The sequence below is a fragment of the Mytilus galloprovincialis genome, chromosome 13 (assembly GCF_965363235.1).
Source record: "Mytilus galloprovincialis chromosome 13, xbMytGall1.hap1.1, whole genome shotgun sequence".
Taxonomy (NCBI): domain Eukaryota; kingdom Metazoa; phylum Mollusca; class Bivalvia; order Mytilida; family Mytilidae; genus Mytilus; species Mytilus galloprovincialis.
Genome location: NC_134850.1, coordinates 16,857,730 through 16,880,772, shown reverse-complemented (window position 1 = coordinate 16,880,772; position 23,043 = coordinate 16,857,730). Strand labels below are relative to the sequence as shown.

Sequence of the window (23,043 nt, the reverse complement as noted above, 5' to 3'; positions counted from 1 at the left end):
AATCCAGACAAATAGTTTGTGCTATTAATAGAACGAAACACAGCAGCAGTGACACTGCCGGCAATATTTTCCAAATGGCGTCTACTTTGAAATTACAAAATCTTTCAATAAACAGACTTTGCAGAAGCGATCAGTGAATTGCACAACTTTCTATATAAATCAGTGAATTGCACAATTTTCTGTATAAATTAGACAGAAATAACGCATTTGTGCTAGCACATTTGACTATTACAAGTGCAATTATACCATATAATATTAAACTTAGCATGGTATGTTTCTTATCCTGTCTTACTCTCATGTGAAGGTTAAGTCGAATAATAAATCTGTTTAAAAGAAAATAAAAAAGATAAAAACCCATTGTTATTTAACCGTCCTTACGGCACCAAGTAAATACACCCGCTTGCATAACAGAACGCGCCTTCGTCTTACAGTTATCATTTCACATCTAAAAATAACCGACAAGACCTGAAAAATAGAGTCTATATGAAACGAACTGTTATATGCAGTTGGTCTATGATACGCAGTGTTTTTTTCATTGTAACGAAATGGCAAATTAGGGTACGAATTAGTAGTTTTAGGTACAAAATTGTTAAGGTAAGAATTGACTAGCTGCTTACCAATACATGTTCTGCCATCGGCATGCAGACGATATCCATCTGGACAAAGACAAATAAAGCCACCATGGCTGTTTTGACATCTGTGTTGACATCCTCCATTTTTGGTTGAACATTCATCAATATCTACAAATAGATTCAAGAAATAAAAAAAACCTCATTTCAGGCCAGAATATTTTAATATTTAATTGATAGTACTTCAAGGGCTACTTATATAAACTGTTATAGTTGTCAGACTACTTTCTTCCAGAGACAAAATGACATTGCATGCGTCCGACGCGTTTTTCTGATAAAGAAGCAGAATTAGAAAAAGAAATTGATTTTATCGCGCTGTCTTGTAGGGTTCCTGTTACTTAAAACTTGTGATGACTGTTGCTGTCTGTACATCTTTTTCGTGCAATCATGATGTAGTCTGGGATTTGATGTTTATTTCTTTTGAAACCCCCGGCCCCCTCTACAAAGAACTAAGGTTTATACTCTTGTTTTATTTTTTGAAAATATTATCTCAATTCTATTTTTAATTTGCATTTGTTTCTTGATAAAGGTTACCACGTGTGGAGCAGTATATGCTTACCGATTAAAAACACACGAGATCAACCTGGTTTTTTTTTCATGGGGATCGTGTTGCTCAGTCTTTAGTTTCTATACGGATTTGTGTTGACCTCCGTTAATTTTCTTTTTATTATGGTGTTGTCGGTTTCTTTTTGATATATGAAATATGATGTTGTCTCTAGTGTATCTTCCGCCTTTTTTAATCTATTTTTTACGGAGATTTTGTACTAATTGAGAAATGTCGGTTGAACTGATAATGTTTTAAACTGTATTGTATAATAATTCATCTGTATGTCATATACAGCAATTATAGACAGATTGTTTTATTCAAGTTTGTTCAATGTTTCTGATTTTTTTTATTATTATCGTGTCTTTCTTACCAACACATCTTTTATCATCTTCTGCCAACTGGAAACCTTCATGACAACCACAGTAAAATGAACCAATGGAATTGAAGCATTTATGTTCGCAATTGCCATTGTTTGCTCGACACTCGTCAACATCTGAAATAAATCAACCGTTAAAAATTAAGGTAAATATTTTTGTATGTTGTTTGGGAGGGTGGGTAACACATTTTGCTTTCATTATATTTAAAAATTCAAGAATTGTTTTTGTGTTGTACTCTATCGACGTCAAATCGTTGATTTTACTGTCGCTAAGGTAAATCTGGCGTCGAGAAAGCGACTGTAAAATCAAAAGATGAAGTCTTCAAGTATTACATCAAGGTTTTTTTCCTTTTCTAGTGCATTTGCTCAATCATGCCGGATGAACGATAGTTTTTTTTATAAACGGAAACATAACTTGTGATTGTGCATATTGTTCAAGCATAAATCTTGCATTTTTAAACCCCGCCTCTTTGCAATCAAAATAACATTAACGTTACTAAACAAATTTATAGTAAATTGCATTTGTAAAAAATTACACCTAGCAGAAGGGGCATCAACATTTTGTCATTCCAAAACCCAAACGCGAACAAGGCTTGATTTCATAGGGTGACACCAAACACTTGTAGTATAATTCACTTATAATACGTACACCAACGATATCAGGTGTGAATGTATACTTTGACGGATAACATAAAAGTTAATGAAACGGTGTTTTTAAAGAAAATTTTAAACAAAAGCAAAAGTTGAAATTTTCCAAACTAGACTGGATTATGTATTTTAACACTTTTCTCGTTCAACAGCATTCAAAGAATGTTATATAGATAAAGCTTGTTTAAAATCTGTACAGGCACAAGATATATCTGTTCTTTCTATTTTGCCATGAAGTCAATCTACTATATTATTTAACAATATGAATTTTGAAACTAGAGCATAAACAGAAGAGATTCTAAAATTATGTAAGACAAGATAAATTATAAATGTTGAAACACTTAAAGAATATTAATCATAGCAAATGAATTTATAGGTTAACGTTCTCGTTTTGTGATGGATTGGATAACTATATAATGAAGGCAATGATATAATTTATTCCAGTCAAAATTTAAATGAAGCAGAAACTATAGATAAAAGAACAATTATAGAAACTTTAATAGATGGAATCATTTCACTGTTGACATACTGAATGCATATGTCGAAGTTGTGCGCAAAATTACTGACGAGTGACGTCCCCTAGCTTGATACCGATCAGATTTGAAACAGATTTATCAGTATATACGCAGTAATGAAAAGGTACGATAAGATGTTTTAATAACAAACTGGAAAAAGCATTATAAATATTTCTAATAACATTATGAATTTATTCCCAAAGTACTAGTCTCACAGTGACTTGTCTGGTGCTTAAAGATATTGATATCAAAAGGTTTTGATATTGACTGGGCCTGCACAATTACTGCGTTGCAATAAAGAAAAGTAAAAATCAGTAAAAATAACCTAATGTTTACGATTTTGTCGTTTATTTTACCGAAAAGGCAAAGGGACGTTTGATAAGAGCAACTTTAAATATTCAGACTTTCATGTACTATCATGCTAACTACAAGTATGAGAGACTAAATTAAAAATGTCTTTAAAATGCAATGAATAAAATGACGACAAAAGTAACTAGATTAATTTACATTATACATTTATAATTATTTCTTACCTGTTAAATGATAATAAAACATTTAAATTGATTACACAAAAAAATGAAACAACATGTGCTTTATTGCGATATACTGGTTTTACATTGTAAATAAAAATAAGTAACAAAGGTCTTTTCATTACAAATCTTGTTTTTTTTTTTTCATCTTTGTGTAGAATTAATTACTTTAAGTGGCACCAATTTTACTGTACCAGATGCGCATTTCAATAGAAAATGTCTCATTGGTGGTAGTTATGAATGTGTGGCTATTTATCGTCCATTGATAAATTGAATACATATCTAAGACAATCATGAACCCTGTTTTACTAGACACTGAGACGGATGTTTTACGTACTAGTTAACAAGGTAAAAGTCCACAGGAAGACTTGCCACCCTCCCCGACACATCAAAATCACTCTGATCCTTCCCGCCATTGCTCTTTCCTCTAATGCCATGTGCCTAGATAATGCCAATTCGAAAGTCTCTTGTTTGACCATGGTCGGGTATCGAACCCACGACCTATAGACATAGGAAACACCCTTGCATTTTTGTTTGACTGGAATTAGTATCTATTTAACAAAATATTAACTTAATAAATAGGAGTTTAGCCACTGTTTGGATTGAACAAATACAGACGAAATCGAAAGCGTTTAATCTGAGGTTTAAATTTCAACGGCGTTTTCAAAAAGTGGTGTAAATACGCAGTTCTCGCTCTCAAACTATCAATTATATTACGTGATGAATATATGTAGGTGTACGCTAAAGGAGTAGGTTCAGTAAGACCCCTTTTTGGCCCCAAAATATAGCAGTTTTACAAAATTGTTAAAATGTAAACTTTTAGTTATTTATTGGACTGTAGAATGCTTCTGCTACATAAATATGGGTTGTTTTTGACAATACAATGCACGTATATCGGGTACTAGCACCATTAAGTCATGCTAAATTACTGAGATCTTCACAATTCTAGCATTTTAGTTAAATTTTAGACAGTTTTCGTGTGAAACGAAAGTGGCCGCATTCGTGTTCATCCTTGATATTGAATTGTAAGTTGTATTTTATGATAATACATAACATATATAAAGGTTGAGGATGAACACGGATGCGGCCACTTTCATTTTTGACAAAAATTATCTGAAAAGTGACATTTTTCGGCATATTTGGTAGATTTTTCATATTTGAGCTTGAATCGGGTTGTTTTTAATGACTATATCAGTTAAAATCTTTCACATAAATTAATTGATTCAAATGAAATAGACACTTAAGTGTTTAAAAAGTGGTCAAAATCTTTCGTAAGATAAACTTGAAATTTGAGGCCAAAATCGGTCCTTACCGGACCTACTCCTTTTATTATTTTCTAAATGATAAATCCTTTCTTTTTTATATATTTTAAATGTCAAACTACTAAATACGTTAATGTTTATTGCAAAAGGCGTCTTTAAAATATCAAGTAAACATGATTCTTCAGTTACAGTAACTTTTATGCACAATATATATCTATTTGTGAAGTGTTCATTTATATTCAATTACAAGCTTATTTAGTGTATTACACGTCCTTACACTTATTATAATATTTTTAATCTTCATTTCATCAAAGTATCCATTTTCATTACATAACTTAACTGTACAAAGGATAAACAAAATGAGAAGAAAAAACATTCGCAAGGAAACAAAATATGGATCAAAAGGTTCAAATTGAAATAAGAGCGAAGGAACCTAATTAAAAATAGTTAAACGTTTAAGGTCTATGGCGTTCGTGCCCACATGCCGAAATTTAACGTTATCTATTTATTTAATACGCTTAATGTTTTTAAATAAACTAAATCGACAGAAACGTAGCAGATACATGTGATGTTTAAACAGAAATGATTTCATATGTCTTAGTTTATTCCATTCCTTAAGTTGAAAACACAACACACCATTAAACAAACAAGTTCCTAAATAACAAAATAGGGCCAATAGCGGAACAAAACCTGGCTCATGAAAATCCTGAAGGGGTTAAGATCCAGGACTATAACGAGCATTACGATCAGAATAAAAAAATGCAGTTAATTTCTGTACTTTAAGTTGGTTACTGACAGATATCTTTTAACAGAATGGAACCTTTGTTTACAAGATATTCAGTACAATATAAGAGGCAGCAGTGTTTTATCGAATGTTCTAAATAAAAATAGCAGGTAACAATTTATACGTTTCGTGCGTCCGAATCACTTTTCATGTTTTAACTTTAGCAACGAGCGATAAAACCATAAATTTAAACACCAGGGACGTGTGAATTACGTAAAAATTACAAGTTATATGACTTAAAGGGACATAAAAATAATAACCAAATTAGCTAAGTTCAACTTTGGCTGGTAGAGTTGGAAAGCTGATACTATCATACTAATATATTAGGTCAAATATTACAGGAAAGAGCAAGTACAGCATATTTTCATCCCATGGGGTTGTTAAGAAGTATATCGACGATCTAACATGTGATATTTGCAATATAAAACATGTTACCTTAGAATCCTTCACTTGTCAAAACCCTGATTTCGTGTCGAGGTGGAAAAATTGTCAAATAGGTTCTCTAATTACAGTAAGACAATCTGACATGTTTACAATAACATTTATAGTTGATTAATGAAACAGAAGTGTGTGGGTCATAAATTAATTGTTGAGTTCAGTGACGTTAGAGTATTCGATATGAAAAATGTCAGATTTTCCTAATTTTGATTAAATAAAATACTTTGTGTGACAGGGTGATGTGATTTTATCTCATTTAATGTCAAATTTATCATTTTATTGAAGCCTTAACGAGATAAAAAAGGTGTTTTTTTGTTAGGATGATATATCATCGTATATATGGTGGTATCTATAACAAAATAACGTACCAATGAAATAATGGTCAAGATGCATAGACAATTGATCTCCTATGAATTACTATCAAAATGAAACGGCGTATTTCGTAGGTCTCATTTTGTAAAAGGGCGGCAAATTTTAAATGCCTTTAGTTGACCTTTAAAAGATGGAATAGGGGTAGTTTTTTGCAACCTTTCTAACATTTTCTAAAAAATGATTAGAATAACATTCTTAACCTTATTTTAAAATTCATTATGGATGTAAACATATGTTTTGTCTTAAAAGTGCAAAAACTTCATTCTGGTAAGATATGTAGTTTAATGCAAAATGTTACAAAACCGTAGAAGCGATATTGTAACAAATATGTCTAAAACAGTAATGAAACACTCGGATGTATGTAAAGGTATCGAAAAAGCATGAATATGTACAATGTATTACTTAGATATTTTAATGTTCAATTGCACAAGGCTTTAAATATTTCTGGTGTTTACCGTGTGATTGAATAAAATCAAGATAAATATGTCCTCTTTTAAAAATCAAATCATGATAATTAAGTTGCATTAAGTTTCAATCTTTATGACGGTTTTCCCCCCACCACCTCCCCCCCCCCACCCCAAAAAAATCTTCTCCGCATTCTATGCCTGCTACTCTTACATCATAATCAAAGGCAGTCATAAAAAAAGAAAACATGTAAGATTGTACATTACGAAAGTAGCAAGATTGTATCGTCATCCGCAAGGCTGAAAACGATAGATGAATAAATATATATAAATATATATATATATATAAAGTGCCTAGAAAATCAACCTAACGATGTTAGAGTAGATTTGATTCGTAACTTCCTCCCCGGCACCGGGGCTGGAACCTGTACTTTTTTTTTTAACTTCTACAACACCGCCTAGCATTGAGCAGAGGCCTTATCACCTCCTATTACTCTAGCTTATAAAAATAAGCTTTCGTTTCGGGAGGTGTTACCCTCTTGTAGGAATTAAACAAGGATCTCTGATACATTACACGAAGTATTTACTTTTAGTGTACAGAAATGATCATCTACTCATCTCTTCAGTATAATTGCAGGATGCTAATCTATTTTTAAAAGCATACATTCACTGTATATATCTATATATATAAATACAAAAAGGATTTAAAAGAATTTCTTTCATAAGTGGTGTTCACATTATACTAATAATATAGTGCAAATATATCAATGAAACAAGAAATAATTGCCTATTACTGTTATAGAATAAATATTTTCGAAGCATTTATTTGGTAAATAGTTCTTATGTTTCGCATCGTCTAGCTAAATGGTCGTTAATTGCTAAGATTGCAAGTAGTTAAATGGAGCATTTGTATAAATTTATTTCATATGTGTATCATTTTAAGAACATTTAATAATCATTTGATATAATAACCTTGTTTCTATTTTACTAATCAACCAAGCTTTTTGTAGATACTTCTTATGTTTTGCAACATTCAGCGATATGATCATTAATTGCCAGGATTACAAGTAGTTGAATGGGGCATTTGTATAAATTTATTTCATATGTGTATCATGTTAAGAACATTTAATAATCATTTGAAATATTTATTTTGTTTTTATTTTATTAATCAACCAACCTTTTTGTAGATACTTCTTATGTTTTGCTGATTTCAGCGAAATGATCATTTATTACCCGGATTACAAGTGGTTAAATTGGGCATTTATTTAAATCTAATGCATATGTGTATCATTTTAAGAACATTTAAGACATGTTATATGTTTACCTTGTATCTATTTTACTAGCCATGCTGATATAATAAATTAAGGAGTCAGTGTAGTAGATAGAACCTTCTTTACAGTTGATTATCAATTGATATTTTACAGAGTGAACTTTCAATTCATTAAAATTTCCTAACAGCAACGATCACGTGTTGAAGATTTTTTTTGGGGGAAAAGGGGGACGGTTTTCTCGTTTGGTACTTACTAGGCTGGCAGTGTAAATGTTTCTCTCAGCCACATTAGTAAGTAAAGACCGACCATGGCAACACCAAATGCTTATATTATCTTACATGGTTCAGTATAAAGTATCTACCTTTTGACATGGTAAACGCCTCTCCATATCGCTTAGTTAAGTGCCTTCATGTTGATAGAGAAGCCTATTGTCGCTACCATATGGTTAAGAAACTGTCAACCAACTTATTTTCGAGAGCGATTTATTTTCGCTAGTAGAAAAATAACGCGAATATGTAAAACTTAGATATTTTCTTATTACACTACTTCAAGTGGAAGGAAAGCGCGTTTTTAAATAGCCGCGAAGTGGACTAACAAGGATAAAACGCGAAATAAAGAATCCGCAAAAATAAGTTGGTTTACAGTAATACCATCCATGTTGATATCGTGTATCTTCTATTATATGACTCAACGAATACTTACCATGTTGACATCTTGTGCCTTCAAAGTTTGGTGTACATCTACATCTCTGATCATAACCACCATAACATGTACCACCATTGTAGCATGAGTTTGGATCACATTGCCCTAAAATTAGAAACAAGACAATACTATTAATATCAATAATGATTGATGACAGACGTTTCCGTTCGAATACTGGAAATTTAAAATATACGGAAATTAAATGACATGGTCAAGAATAAGATGCTGTTCTATGTAAGAAACGATAGAAAACATAATAAAATGTAATAAGGCGCATTATTCATGTGTAGTAGTCGGTTAACTAATTGTACAGTTATAGAAATATTAATGAAAATATTCAATATGCTGCTTTCCCCCTCGAGTGTTTTCGGTGAGGCGTAACCCCGTGAAAGTGTCAGGAACCTGATGTTCAGCGGTTGTCGTTTGTTGATGTGGTTCATAAGTGTTTCTCGTTTATCGTTTTTTATATACAAGTAGATTAGACCGTTGGTTTTCCCGTTTGAATGGTTCTACACTAGTCATTTCTTGGGCCCTTTATAGCTTGCTGTTCGGTTTGAGCCAAGGCTCCGTGTTCAAAACTGTTCTTGAACTATAATGGTTTACTATTACAAATTGCGACTTGGATGGAGAGTTGTCCCGTCATTGGCACTCATATCACATCTTCTTATACCTATAGTGTAGAACAAAAGATGGTTGCGATAAATTAACCTCTGGAGTAGCTAAATACATTGACACTGTCATACTTTTGTAAAGGGAATGTTGAGTACACGTCAACCAGACAACTAACTACCGAACGACGACAAGACGGAAGATGCACAGATGACAGATGTCAAGTCAAAGTTTCCAAAACGACTCAAGTTTTCATCAGTTCAAAGTCTACAAATGTTTAATAAAAAGACTAACAAAGACCTGTTCGTAATTCAACATCCCTAAAATAAAAAATGAAGCATTCAAACCATACGATAGAACAAAGCAATGATGGTGTTCTATCTTTAGGCAGACAAATACACGTGTGGCGGGTGATTTCATCTAATTTAAAGACATTCACATTTCTCTTCGGAATATACATCAATCTTTCTACTGCCATATGCTCTACAGTGCAACAAAATACAAAACTATAAAAGTGACACTTTTATTTGATGATTTCGTTGAAATATAGAATAATTACATCACAATTTTGTAAAATATTCAACCCTTAAACTGTTGCACTTTAAGTGATATCCCTGTTTATGGAAAAACAAGGTAGCATTGTTATAAAATGCAGTCACAGGTGAATGTAAAGATTCTTGTTTCAGGTATGTTTATAGCCACATTACCCAAATCGTATAAAAATAGTATAAATCTGAACTTTGAGTAATGTACACAATAAAGCCAACTGCCAATTTTAGGTACATGTAGTCAATGTCTAAACCACGTTTTGACAACGAACAAAATCTAGTTTATGAATTTCCTTTTCCCATCTTCTTAGAGACGATTTTTAAAATTTATTTTTTGTGAGAAAGGTTTTAAATATGTGCAGTAAATCAAAATTGTCAACTTGAAAAAAAAAATACCAAAAAAAATTTATATCTCACTTTCAAGTACAAAAATATAAATTTATTACTATGAAACCTTCAAGGGAAGTCTGTTATCTCAAACAGCTTTCTTGTTTATTTCTTAAATGAACAAGGTTTTGTGACATTAAAATGTTTAAAGTCAATTAAAATGTCTATTTTGACAATGCAACTGCATGTTTAACTTTTATAATGACAATATACCTCCTATTTCACTCAACGTTTCTATAGTCAAACATAAGGTAAAATAGGTTAATAGAATGCACTGCTAGACATATTTTAATTATCAAAGTTTGCTTTGTATTAAGAAACGGATATGTAGCGGAACAAGCATAGCAATAGTTATATGCTGAGGATATAATAATGCATGAATTTATAACAAAGGCTACCAATTCAAGAACGCCCAAATCTTCAAATAATTTAAAAATATTTGTAGAAGATGTAAGAATTTTATTATTTTTTTTACATTTGGAAAGAAATTAACAAATTAACAGCTGTGGTCTATGTTGATTAGTTTTTTCATAATTCCATATTACATTGTAAAACAGTACAACTTCTCAGCAAAACCTCTGCTACAATGCCTGATATTTCTTGAACTACCAAACATTTTTAATTTTGTACGAGATTGAAGCTTCAATCTATCGATCAAGACTGGTTATAATGAAACAGTTACATTAAAGGTTAGATTCTTAATTATATTTGAATTATAATAATGTGTAAAGACATGTGTATAGGATGTGACTTTGTTACATTTCAATCATTCATGTAACGGCAATCCACTCAATATCGTCACCTGTAATTAAATACTACAAACACCTTTGATCTCCTCGAGGTATTACCTAATACAACAAAGGTGAAGGTGTTACTTGACACATATACACATCAAGATTGTGACACATAGGTAACATAGACACAAAACTGCACATATTTCTATGTCAGGTTGTTATGCTCAGATAAGAAACTTTACCACGGTTTTGTTAGCTTTTTGTAGTCGTGTCGAAATTGATACTTCAGTTTGAATTATTATTTTATTGCTGTGACATGATTTTTCTTCCTCATTTACCTTTTGCATGCTAGACTACGAAAATGTATATGTTAGCTAGTATCATACTTAGGATACAATAGCTTAGGATCTCTCAAAAAGGGGCATGCTTTACCAAAGCTACACAAACTATAATCTCATGGAACTGTAAATCACTACATTGAAAACTATAAAGACCGAGGAACACGAACCTCTCCAAAAACAGCAGATTCCTCTTTTAATGCACATGTAAGATTCGGTGTTGATTCGCATTAAGGGTCGTGACATGAAAAATAGAACTTGCTGTATTTTATAAGTCTAAACCTGGAAAATCTACATGGCTATTTCTCAAATTAACTTCAAACATAGCCGTGGTTTATGAAGACAATGGAAATACAAAACAAAGTAATGCCAAATGAAAATATAGGTAATGATTTATAAGTTATATCCACAAAATACTGACATCTTTAGAATTGCAAGAGAGGCAAAAGCAAGACATGATATGTCTCGGGTATTTGTTTGTTTCTGTATTTTTGAACAAAATGTTCTTGTACCAATTATCATCTGCTAAAATGATAGTGCATACTCGAGCGTCACTGAAGAAACATTTATTGTCTACATTGAATTGTTAATTTTGTTACATAACGCTACAATAATATTTTTGTTCAAATTTTTAGATTTATAATGTTTACATTTAGCAATATTGGCGTGAAATGTTTGAAAGATGTGCTTAAAACATGCATGTATCAACAATTTGAAGACATGTTCATACAATACAAAATATGTATACCACATCTTTTTTCCACATGTCTACAACATGCAATTTAAAAACTGCTGAGTAAAAAATTATTTCATGATGCATTGCCTTTTTTGCACCTATACACTATGTACACCAGAAAAACTTCTAAAATTAGAATAAAAAATAGGCAGCTTTATGTTGATTGCATGTATGTGAAATTACGAACAATTAACGTTAGAAAGTGGGTACATAAAATATGCAATAAAGACAAACGTTTATACTTCACAGCCGCTTTAACCAATAAACGCATGTGTTTGCTCTTTTGCAGATGGAAACAAATCTAAGTTTACAGTTTTATATTTCAAAGAGAATGTCAATTGCAACATTAAAACGTATGATTCAATATGCGTTCATGACTATGAAATTTGAAAAAGAGGTAAAAAGTCGTCTTAATTAGAAGGTAGTGCCAAGAGCTTGAAATTGTTCACCAAAAACTTAACACAATTGACACATCTATTTTTTCTGATATACGGTTCATCAGATGTAAATTACTGCACTAAATCGAGGAGAAAAAAGAGAACAGCGAAACAGATCATGCAATTTGAAACAAGTTAAACATTCTGAAAAGGTACGTTCGGAGTGTAATCGCAGTATAATACATTACGTCAACAATAAGCAATAATTACTGTTTGTAATACGCATACTGTAATGTCATTTCTTATCGTCCCTGATTGTTGTTTTCTGTTGTCCTGGATAAATTCATAGTTTTACATCACAGAATGGCCAATAGAGAACAATCCACATCATAAAAACACACATGGCGATCAGTATTCAACGGTATGATATAAATACCACTGATATTGTCATATTTATACATTTATCTGTTCACAAACATTATTGGAAAATAAAGGATGTCCTACCCAAGGAATAGATTACATGAACCTTAGCTGTATGTTCAATTTATTTTATTCTTCGATGCACTTCAGGTTCTTTCAACTTCCTGTTTCATTTGACTTATTTTTATTTGAGCTTCACTGCTGATTCTTTTGTAGACAAAACGTGTGTCTGGCGAACAAAATTAGGAGCCTTGTGTCTTAGCTGATTTTTTTTTTTTTTTTTTTTGTATACATAAACTTATGTTACACATTATAAATTTTAATTATGAGATACAATTCAAATAATGTGTATAACGAGAAGTAAAATAACAATAATACCGTACTCCAAGGAAAATTCTAAACGGAAAGTCTAGCAAATGGCAAAATGAAAAGCTCGAAAACATCAAACGAATGAATAACAACTGCTATATACCTGGAATTTTCCTTAAGTAGAAAATGGTTGATTAAATGTTTTATAGCTAGCTAAACATCTCACTTACATGACAGTCGAATAAAATTCCATTATATTGACAACGATGTGTGAACCAAACACACAGACATGTATGGTAAAAAAAGTAAAAATAGAGGTACAGCAGTCAACTTTGTGTTATAATCTGTATCACTACGACAACAAGCAAATATGTCAACAAAGATAAACAAAAAAATAGATAGACAAACCCCATTAAAAAAAGAAAGATAAGAATATAAAAAATACTATAGCACAATAACGGGATGTATAAATACTGAACCACGTCTAATAAGAACTGTACACTCAATAAGGACAGATTTTATTTCTGTGTTGGTGTATCGTAGTTAATGTTTATATTCATTAGATTTTGCTTAGAAAGACTATATTTGATTTAGGAACATACAGTCTCCTACTTGAAATATCGGCAATAAAATTGTCCTGAAATTCTGGTTCAATTAAATTAAGAGATTATTTATAGATCTGAGGTATTATGCGTGCTACAGTGACATTACGGATTATTTGAAAGACAAAAACATTTTTATAGTGATATGGTATTTAAACGAATTGCCAAGCATCTTCGTTTTAATAACGAGGATAATTTTCACTAACTAAATCAAGGATAATAGCCAAAAGATGCTAACGAAATCAATTATTCTGACGTTTGTCATCTGTGTTTTCATAATTATACTAGAATTAATATTCGAAAAAGCTTAAGGAAGCTGAAATATCGATGCACATTGCCAATAATGATACCACAAACAATAGTCAACCACTCAAAACCTCCATAACTCTTAAAAGAAAACGAGTTATCCAATAACTGTAGTTAGTGGTAAAGAAATCAAGAGTATACCACAACACCCCGTTGATTATTAAAAGTATTTTACGGGATACCTTTGCGTTCTATTTTGATATTTGAAAAACTAAACTAACTAGAATGGATAAGTTTATGGCAGTTGCCAATTATAGACTGCAGTTATAATTAGTACCTTCGTTCTCGACATTAGAGCCCATGTTATATAATAAGGGAAACTTTCTGGTTGTTGAATCACATCCGAATGTAAGTGTTTGAATCTTACGATCTTAAATATAATCTATACTAACGATGCATACAGAAATAAGGATTTTTCTTGACGCGACTAGAAGACATCTTTCAAAGATTACAATAACGTCATCTTTTCTAATAAGTGCAACGGATACCTCTGATAATTTGATTATTCTTACCGAACTTTAAAAGATATGTTTTTGTTCTATGCACAATTCTATACTTATTCCATCAGCATGCAATCGTACATAATGTAATGTCTTATAACTCTAGATGAAGCCAATGAGAAAATAATTATATTTCTTTAAAGCATAGATGTCCATGTAGTCTATGCACAATGGAGACTTAGTAAACATGATACAACAAAGCATTTGTTAAATCCTCTTGATAGGACATAAATGGACGACTATGTAAGCCAAGTCGACATAGGGGCCTTATGGCTATAGGAAATGAATTTGTTATCTTTACATATTTATGGGTATATGTAACGAAAGTTTCAATAAGCAAGTTATACATTTTATAAACTTCATAAACGCAGGTGTTACTAAATAGTTATACAAAATACTTATAACAATTTTAATTTAACATGCCAGTGAGGTAGAAAATTGAATTTTACGCGTATTACTTACAACAAATACACCAATGCATATATAACTCAGTGCTTTACATATTTAAAGTTAAGTATATAAAAACTGACATGTTAAATAAATATGAATGAAACCAGATACACTTTTAGCATGATTCAAGACGACCTGTAATATCCATAACATAAAATGATATTAAGTTAACCTGTTTTAATATAGTGAGGTATAGTGACATCTGTCAGTCTTGGTTGAATTGTACAATCAATTCTTATTAGATTTCAAAAGATAGCGCCATTAATGTAAAAATGATAGGCTCGATACGGTCTTTTTGTAAACGAATATGACAGTCTGTTAGAAATCGAGAGTTTAAAAAAAATAAAAGTTATAGTGAATAAGAAAATGAAATGTGTATATTTCTATTTGAGGACCATCTTTGGGGAAAATAAATGTTTAACAAGCCATAGTGCATAAGTTAAAGAAATAAACGGCTCTTTTTTTTTAATTGAGGACCATTGTGGGATATATGTAAATTTTGAAAAGTCATAGGGCATAATAAATAAACTGTTTATATTTATAATTGAGGACCACTTTGGGAAGGTTCTCATTTGTTGTTATAATTTTAAGTACGCTAACTAAGTAATAGAAAAAAATATACGTGTTTATAAGAGTTCCATATAATTTATTATTTTGATGGAAATTTGCAGTTTATACATTATTGTGTCCTTCGTGTTCGAATTAAAGCTGTAAAATATGCGTCAGTGACACAGAAAACTTTCTACTTGAATAGTTTGTAATTTGGAATTTAACTGAAACAAAGTCCGTTCGTCCGTCGCAACTTTTAATAAAGTAATATATAACTCACTTTCTGTATTCAAAATAATTAATTTTTGGTTTGAAACTGCATAATTTGTAAGTGGGTAGTCTTTTCATGTTTGACAATACTTTGAACTTTTTATACAAACACTCTCTAAATATTGAATTTTTCGAACGGTTATATACTTTGCATGATATCGTGATATCGTGTGCAACACTTGTTGCTTCACGGTGAGAAGCTATGGCTTTCATCAATATTCTCGTCATCTTGAAAACAACAAATATCGGTTCTGATTGGTTAACTAATGGTGTGGCTTCGGTCCTATTGTGAGCATAGGATATAGAATTAGGAACATGTCTCGGACAGAAAAAGATATTAAATACGGACAATAAGTAGGGAAATTACAGTAGGAGAGTTAAAAAAATCCATTAACAATATTTTTCCATGTTGACGTAATTAATGATATTGCTCCTTTTAAGAACACTAACACTTGAACTGCTTACTTCAAACGTTCCTATTCATCAGACATTGCTAATTGCCTGTACATTTATTATTTTACAAAAAACTCATCTTTAACACAAAATACACACTCTGGTGCGTTATTATGCTATATATTCAAGATAATAAAATAGCTTTCTATCAGGCTTTTCTCCTAGATAAATAAGAGAACATGGTTTCTAAATGATTCTTTAAGAAATAATTGAGGCAAGATGAACCTCGCAGACTTCAAAGTTATTGCGGTAAAATAAGCATTTGCAATTTTTAAAGTTTTATTTACGACTTTTATCAGTTAAAACAATTTATGACCATATTAGTAAAGGTTTCTAAAACCGCTTACGTTATGACGGTCTAATAGAAAGAATTCACTAGATAGCTTCATAATGGCCGATTTTAAACTATAAAAATTAACTAATGTCGCGCCAGTTAAACCTCGTACCGCCGATTAAGATTATATGATAAATCGTACGTTACTTTCCACTATAGAAAATTATTGATTCAAATGTTTTTTCGGTTATTATCTGTCCCATGTTTTACATAAAAACTATATAGAATTTTGTAATGATAATGATAATTACTATATTGTTCAGGGTTTGATTATAGTTATTTTACAAAAACTGGATTGAAAAACATAATCTATTTGGACAGTTTTATATATCAAAGACAAGATGTATTTAGTTCAAGTTTTGAGGTAAATGAGTGTCTGTAACATGCGGTTTAAATCAACGACCAAGACCAAAACTATTATTGTATCGAAAGTATATCTTTATTTCGGAATGGTTTTTATAATTTGCAACTCATTTTTTATGAAAAGTAAGTGCCAATTCCCCCTTAGAGTATATCACACTCAATGGCAAAAGCGATTTAAAAACGTAATGAAATTTGAGCTCATTAAGATCGTGTAATATTTGCCACTGGACTTCATACCCTATGATTTGCTTTAAGTATAGCATTATCGGTAATATCTCAAAGATTCAATTGTAATATATCATTGCAAATAATTTATAGGGAAAAGTCTTTTCCTTAATTTAAATAAACAGACTCTTGGACATTGAGCGCGTTTTCTTTCCTTTTGAAGCTATTCATTAAAGTCAGTTCCTTATTTCAAGTAAACAAAAAGTTGACATTTTCTTTCCTCATGAGGCTATTTAATAAATTCCTTTCATAAAAATTAAAAAAAAAGTCATTTCCTTTTTTCATATAAACAAAAAATTAGATATTGGACCCATGTTCTTTTCTTTTTGAGCTATTTAATAAATTGCTTTCATACATATTACAAAAAAAGTTTAATAAACAGAAACTTTAATATTGAGCGTTTTTCCTTTACTTTTGAAGCTATTTGATAAATTGCTTTCATATCAATCAATATGTTGATTTTTGAATATTATCTGTATAATTCACCTGCACAGATCCATATTCTTGGTGCTAAGACATTGTTATTAATTTTTGAGTGACAAATATGTTCGTTAGAATGTAATTATTTCTTTTGTGTTGTAATGCGACCATAACAATACCTCTGCTGGTTCAACAAACTGCAGAATTTCTACATATTGAAAAAAACTATACAAATAAATGAAAATAACACTTAATTATTAACAATTTCGTTGGTTCAGAGCATTTTTCTTAAATTACCTCCATCAGCAAACCACAAACCTAAGCGTAGGAAGCCAAAGATGTATGAATCAAAAGAAAAATCACGTGATGAGGTAATTTTCCAAAAGAGACAGAAAATAGTACAATTCGTATGAGGTTAATTTTGTAAAATTCATCTAACTAATAAGGTCAAATATACTTAATTAACTTATCATAGATACCAATACTAAATTTTGTATATACGCCAGACGCGCGTTTCGTCTACAAAAGACTCATCAGTGACGCTCGAATCCAAAAAAGTTAAAAAGGCTAAATAAAGTACGAAGTTGAAGAGCATTGAGGACCAAAATTCCTAAAAGTTTTGCCAAATTCAGCTAAGTCACACTATAAGTGGCAAACGGAAATTGAGTAAAGGACATGTCATTATTTATATAAATAGGTTTGAAACTTTTATTTGTCTTATGAATGGAATTCCAAAAAAGAAAGTATATTATTTTTCGTATTAAGTGTTTGAAAAAGTATATGTAATTGGTCGGAAAAGTCGTGTGTCTCAAATTACACTGCGTTAACAAATACAATTGAAAGTAAATCAAAGATTGGCATAATCTAAACGGTAATCTTTGCCACCTGTCTCAAAGACAAGACAACGAGACTTTATTGTTATTTACAGACAATAATTCATTCATAATATGGATCTCACTACATAAACTGTCAATCAAATTATAGACAGAAGAACCGTTTGATCGACCTTGCATTTTTTTCTAGAGGTCATTGGTCTGTAAACTGGGCCGACTAACTCACAACCTAACTATAAGTCCGAATGTAAACTTGATGAGTCAGCGGTGAAGTTCACGCTTCAGTTTAAATACGCATTAGTTACGGCCAAAGAAGGAGCGGTTGGTCTAGGCAAAAAAAGTCCCTAAGTTACGATTGTTACGCGCTTTTTTTAAATAAAAAATCATTATAAATGAGACAGGTATGACAATGTTCTATTTTTTTCAATAACCAGAAATGTTATAAGAGAAAATATAGAGTACATTGTCAAGTATTTTCCATTTTTCCATTTTTTTATGAGACCTGCAGTCAATTTGAGTTTTATTTTCACATTTGCAATGTTGTTGCTTTCAACTCCTATTTGTCAGATTTTAGTAAAATACATGAAACTCAACTTCATAAAAACACAAATGATTACAAATTACATGTAATTTATTTTGGCATACTTTAAGGACTGAGTAAACTACTGACAAATCATATATCACCAAATGTTGACTTTTTTCAACAAGAAAAAATACGTATCATTCCTATATCATCATGATCATTATTTAAAAAATAACTAAAGTCTTGTCTTTTAAATCCATACTTGTTCATTTTTGAAGTGCTTTAAAAGGGTAATGTAATTTCAATCGATTGTTTCCTAATCTCCAAATGAATAAATATTTTAATCTTATTTCAAGTCCTTATGAAATAGACAGTAAAGTGTAAGTATTAGTATGATATTACTCTTGGCTTTAATGTAATGTTGTATTGCCAAGGGATTAAGATTTTTAAAAGTTTAATATTTTTCTTGGTTTTACATTTAGGCGTGCCTATATCTATATTCTGGTATCACCCATCCTCTCTAGCCAAGGCCTATGATGCAGTCCCCTTCCTCTTCATTTTGTCACCATATCGTTCCCCATTTCCTTAAACTGAAATAATCTTTTTTACCGACTATTGAATAAAACTATTTCAAATGAAACGAATTTAACTAATTATACGTCACCTTGCGGATTTCAACTAAAAGCAAAACCCATGCCGTATAGTCAGCTTTAAACGAACGCCACAACATGAAAAAATGTGATACAATTTCAACATATAAAAACAAAGAAATAAACGCAAAATATTTATATAAACGACAGCAATCAATAACAACCACCGTATAACAGACTTAAAAAAAACTTTGACCGACAGAAACCAACGACAACTACTGAATAAATGGTGTCCCGCTTTAATCATGCGCATATAGAATATGGCGGATATGGACATGTTTTGAGCGCTAAATGGTAATATGCGTGTAACACTGAGCACAACATAAGAACAACAGAAAAAATGGAAATTGCTTGATTCAGATTCATCTGATTGGCATGACACACAACAACTACCATAAAGGCAAAAGACAAAAAGTTCTGATCTAATAGTAATCTCGGTCACTGAAACCAATTCAAAGCCAATAACAACTAATAAATAAATCATGTTTTCCCAGACTAAAGTATCAATCAGTCCTTATCCAACTGTTTTACTACATACAGATATCCAACCTCTTATTTACCCCATAAATTGTATTATTGAGTAAATAGATTACTCTTCTTCTTTTATGATATATTCAAGATACCCTCCTCCCCTGCATTCCACATAATTTATATCTGTTTAGTCTTTCTAAAACAAAATTTACAACGTCATATCTTGCGATAAAATATTTCTCCGCACTTCACATGCAGTTAAATTCAAATCTTTTAAATCAGCCGCAAGCTTCGTGATTCAAAGTTTGAAAAAACTAATTGTTTTATGCGGGAAAAAAATGTTGTGTATCACTAACTGCAGCGATATGATTTATATTTCTGGTTCAAAGAAATAAACAACCAGCAATTTACAACTTGAGAGCCCTTTTAATATCGTTCAACACTTTCATAAAGAGCTATTAACTTCATTGTCTGCATTAAGATTTTTTACCAAAAAGAATGTATATCAAGTTTTAAGTATATACTTATATCAAAGGAACTATTTTCTATGAGAAATGTAGCAATGAATAACCAGACAAGTATAAAACGTTCTGGTGATACAGAAACACTGACAACAGCTGTAATCTGTATCTTTAGAACGTTTTAAATGAAAATACGATTCTTTCACTCCTGTTTTTGCAAGGCAACTGCAAAAACATGCAGATGCATCGTTGAATATAATACCTGCGAACCTGAGACAGACCAATTAAGAATACCAGCTGACTCTTAACACCTGTGATGCAAACTTTTCTTTTTCACAAAAGTTATCTTATAATTGAGAATATAGTCTTTAAATTAATGCGGCCGTTTGTTTCAAACATGTGAAGACATATGGATCCAAGCATTCTTTTTTCATACTAATTAAATACCAATATCAAATGAATACTTTCAGAAGTTTATCATATCTAAGAAATTTATTAACTGGAAAACCAGAAACATAAAGACTGAATGTAGTCAAATAATAAGACTCTTTAAGCATAGAGAATTGTGCTGAAAAAAGAGCAGATTTAAAAAAAAATAAAAATAAAAGGTTGTCATGTTAACATGAGAATTGAAAGCTACATGTATGGGCAAAACAACAGATCTCTAAAACACAAACACAAATTTCAAATTTAAACTTTAAAAGATACGACCAAAAGGTTAAACTAAAATTGAGAAGATGTGATGTGATTGCCAATGAGAAAACACTCCACAAGACACCAAATGACACAGAAAATAACAACTAAAGATCACTGTACGGCCTTAAACAATGAGTAAAACCAATACCACATAGGCAGCTATAACAGGCCCAAAATGACAAATGTAATACAATTCAAAAGAGAAAAATAACGGCCTGATTTGTGTACAAAAAATTCACGTAAAACAAATGTGAAATGACAAGCATCTGTCGCTTTAACAGAAAAACATTTAAATTATCTATAAGAAGGTCACAGTGACCGACTTATGAATAAGTAATATTCCATCAGGATTTTATTTAGATTTTTCTGAAGTGAGTCTGAAGATCAATTTAAACATAAGAGTATTCATAAAACGTATACCTACAATTAAAACCAAAGAAATAAAAAATAGTAAGAGCTAAATGCTTATACATACTGCATTAATGCATTACTCACATCAAATAATTACCGGAAAAGTTATACTAAGAAGGTCCTTAGGTCGACACATAAAGTGTAAACTATAGTAGCTCATTTACCTAAACATGCCAACGGCTTGATAACATATTTCGATGTACTATACAAATAAGATGTTGTAATCTTTTGAAGTAACTTTGTATTTTTTGTTTCGTGATTCGGGCTTTTTTTCTTTCAAACATTTTCTCTTTATACCTTTAAACATAACTCTGTCTCATAAAATTATCTTAAAGCAACAAAACATTATAAAGTTAAACGAACCTTTAAAAAAATAAAATTATGTAATATCAAAGTAAAATCGGCTACTACTCATCAATGGAATATCTGGACGTATATTTAAGCTTTGAGCATTTTTATAAGGATTGTCAACACATTTTACAAATAATTCGAAAATCAGGCAAACCTTTGTATTACAACGACAAGCATGCAATTGTCATGGAATGGGCTGATACATGAGATCCAAATACACCCAACACAATTTCATATCTGCATTTTGCAGTAAATTAAATTTTGTTTGACACTTAAGACATTTTTCAAAAATAAATCCCTATCTGTAACATAGGAAGTTGCTTATCGTTATATCAAACCATTTTATTTTTTTACAAATATTATGAAAAAAAATCAAATTATTAATACAACTTTGAAATAATCTTGTATCAAAATGCAATCACTAAAAAGAATAACATCTGTGTTTTGTATATTGCACTTCCGACTCAAGAAGTGATTACATTTCATTTAAAATATATATCATTCACAAGTACAAAAAGAGTAAACATGTTTATATAAAAAAAAAAAAAAAAAACATAACAAAAAAATAATAAACGGATATGAAAAATTGGCCGATGTACAGCAATGCAAACAAAATACATTTTGACACAAATAATTTCTTGTGAAGTTATACTTAAAAGGTCCTTAGGTCGAACACATAAAGCGTAAGGATGTAACCTATAACCAACAAAAGACCAGCGGCGTAATCGTATGATACGCGATTTTTTTGTGTGTGTAAGATACAATTACTTGCTATTTAGAAAGCTACTGTTTTAATAAAATTTTGATTTATAGCCTAAAGTTTGACCTGTTATATAGGTCAGATTAAAGGTCGTTTTCTTAAAGATCATATTTCTTTTTTTATTACATCATTATAATAATTATGCTACATCGACCGTACGGAATTACAAGAAAATATTGCATGCGTTCACGCACCTGTATTAAAAAATGAAATCTAATAAAATAGTGAAATATCGAATATCGATACAGGAAGACCAAAAAACAATCAAATTGAATAAATTCTTAAGTAAATCAGTGGCTATGTCATTATGTGGAATATTAAAGCCACGTATTCATTTTTAAACTCGGGTTTAAAGTCAGAGTGAAAAAAACTGATCCAAGTAATACTTTATTTTTAAGTTTCAAAATGTGAGTTTCAAAATGTTCTTGTGGCAAAAGTAGTCATGTCCTGGTTAGCATCCATCAATATTCATATTAGTT

General features: G+C 30.9%; 1 protein-coding gene across 4 annotated transcripts in view; it reads right to left on the bottom strand.

Moving 5' to 3' along the window:
• LOC143057285 (uncharacterized) overlaps positions 1-23,043 on the bottom strand; it is a 99,014-nt gene that overhangs the window by 37,407 nt on the left and 38,564 nt on the right. For all 4 annotated transcript variants that reach the window (XM_076230568.1, XM_076230569.1, XM_076230567.1 and 1 more), the window contains exons 4-6: positions 8,479-8,583; positions 1,547-1,669; positions 618-740 (exon numbers count right to left, since the gene is read on the bottom strand). In XM_076230568.1, the coding sequence (XP_076086683.1) occupies positions 618-740; positions 1,547-1,669; positions 8,479-8,583 (351 nt within the window). The remainder of the gene's footprint in view (positions 1-617; positions 741-1,546; positions 1,670-8,478; positions 8,584-23,043) is intronic.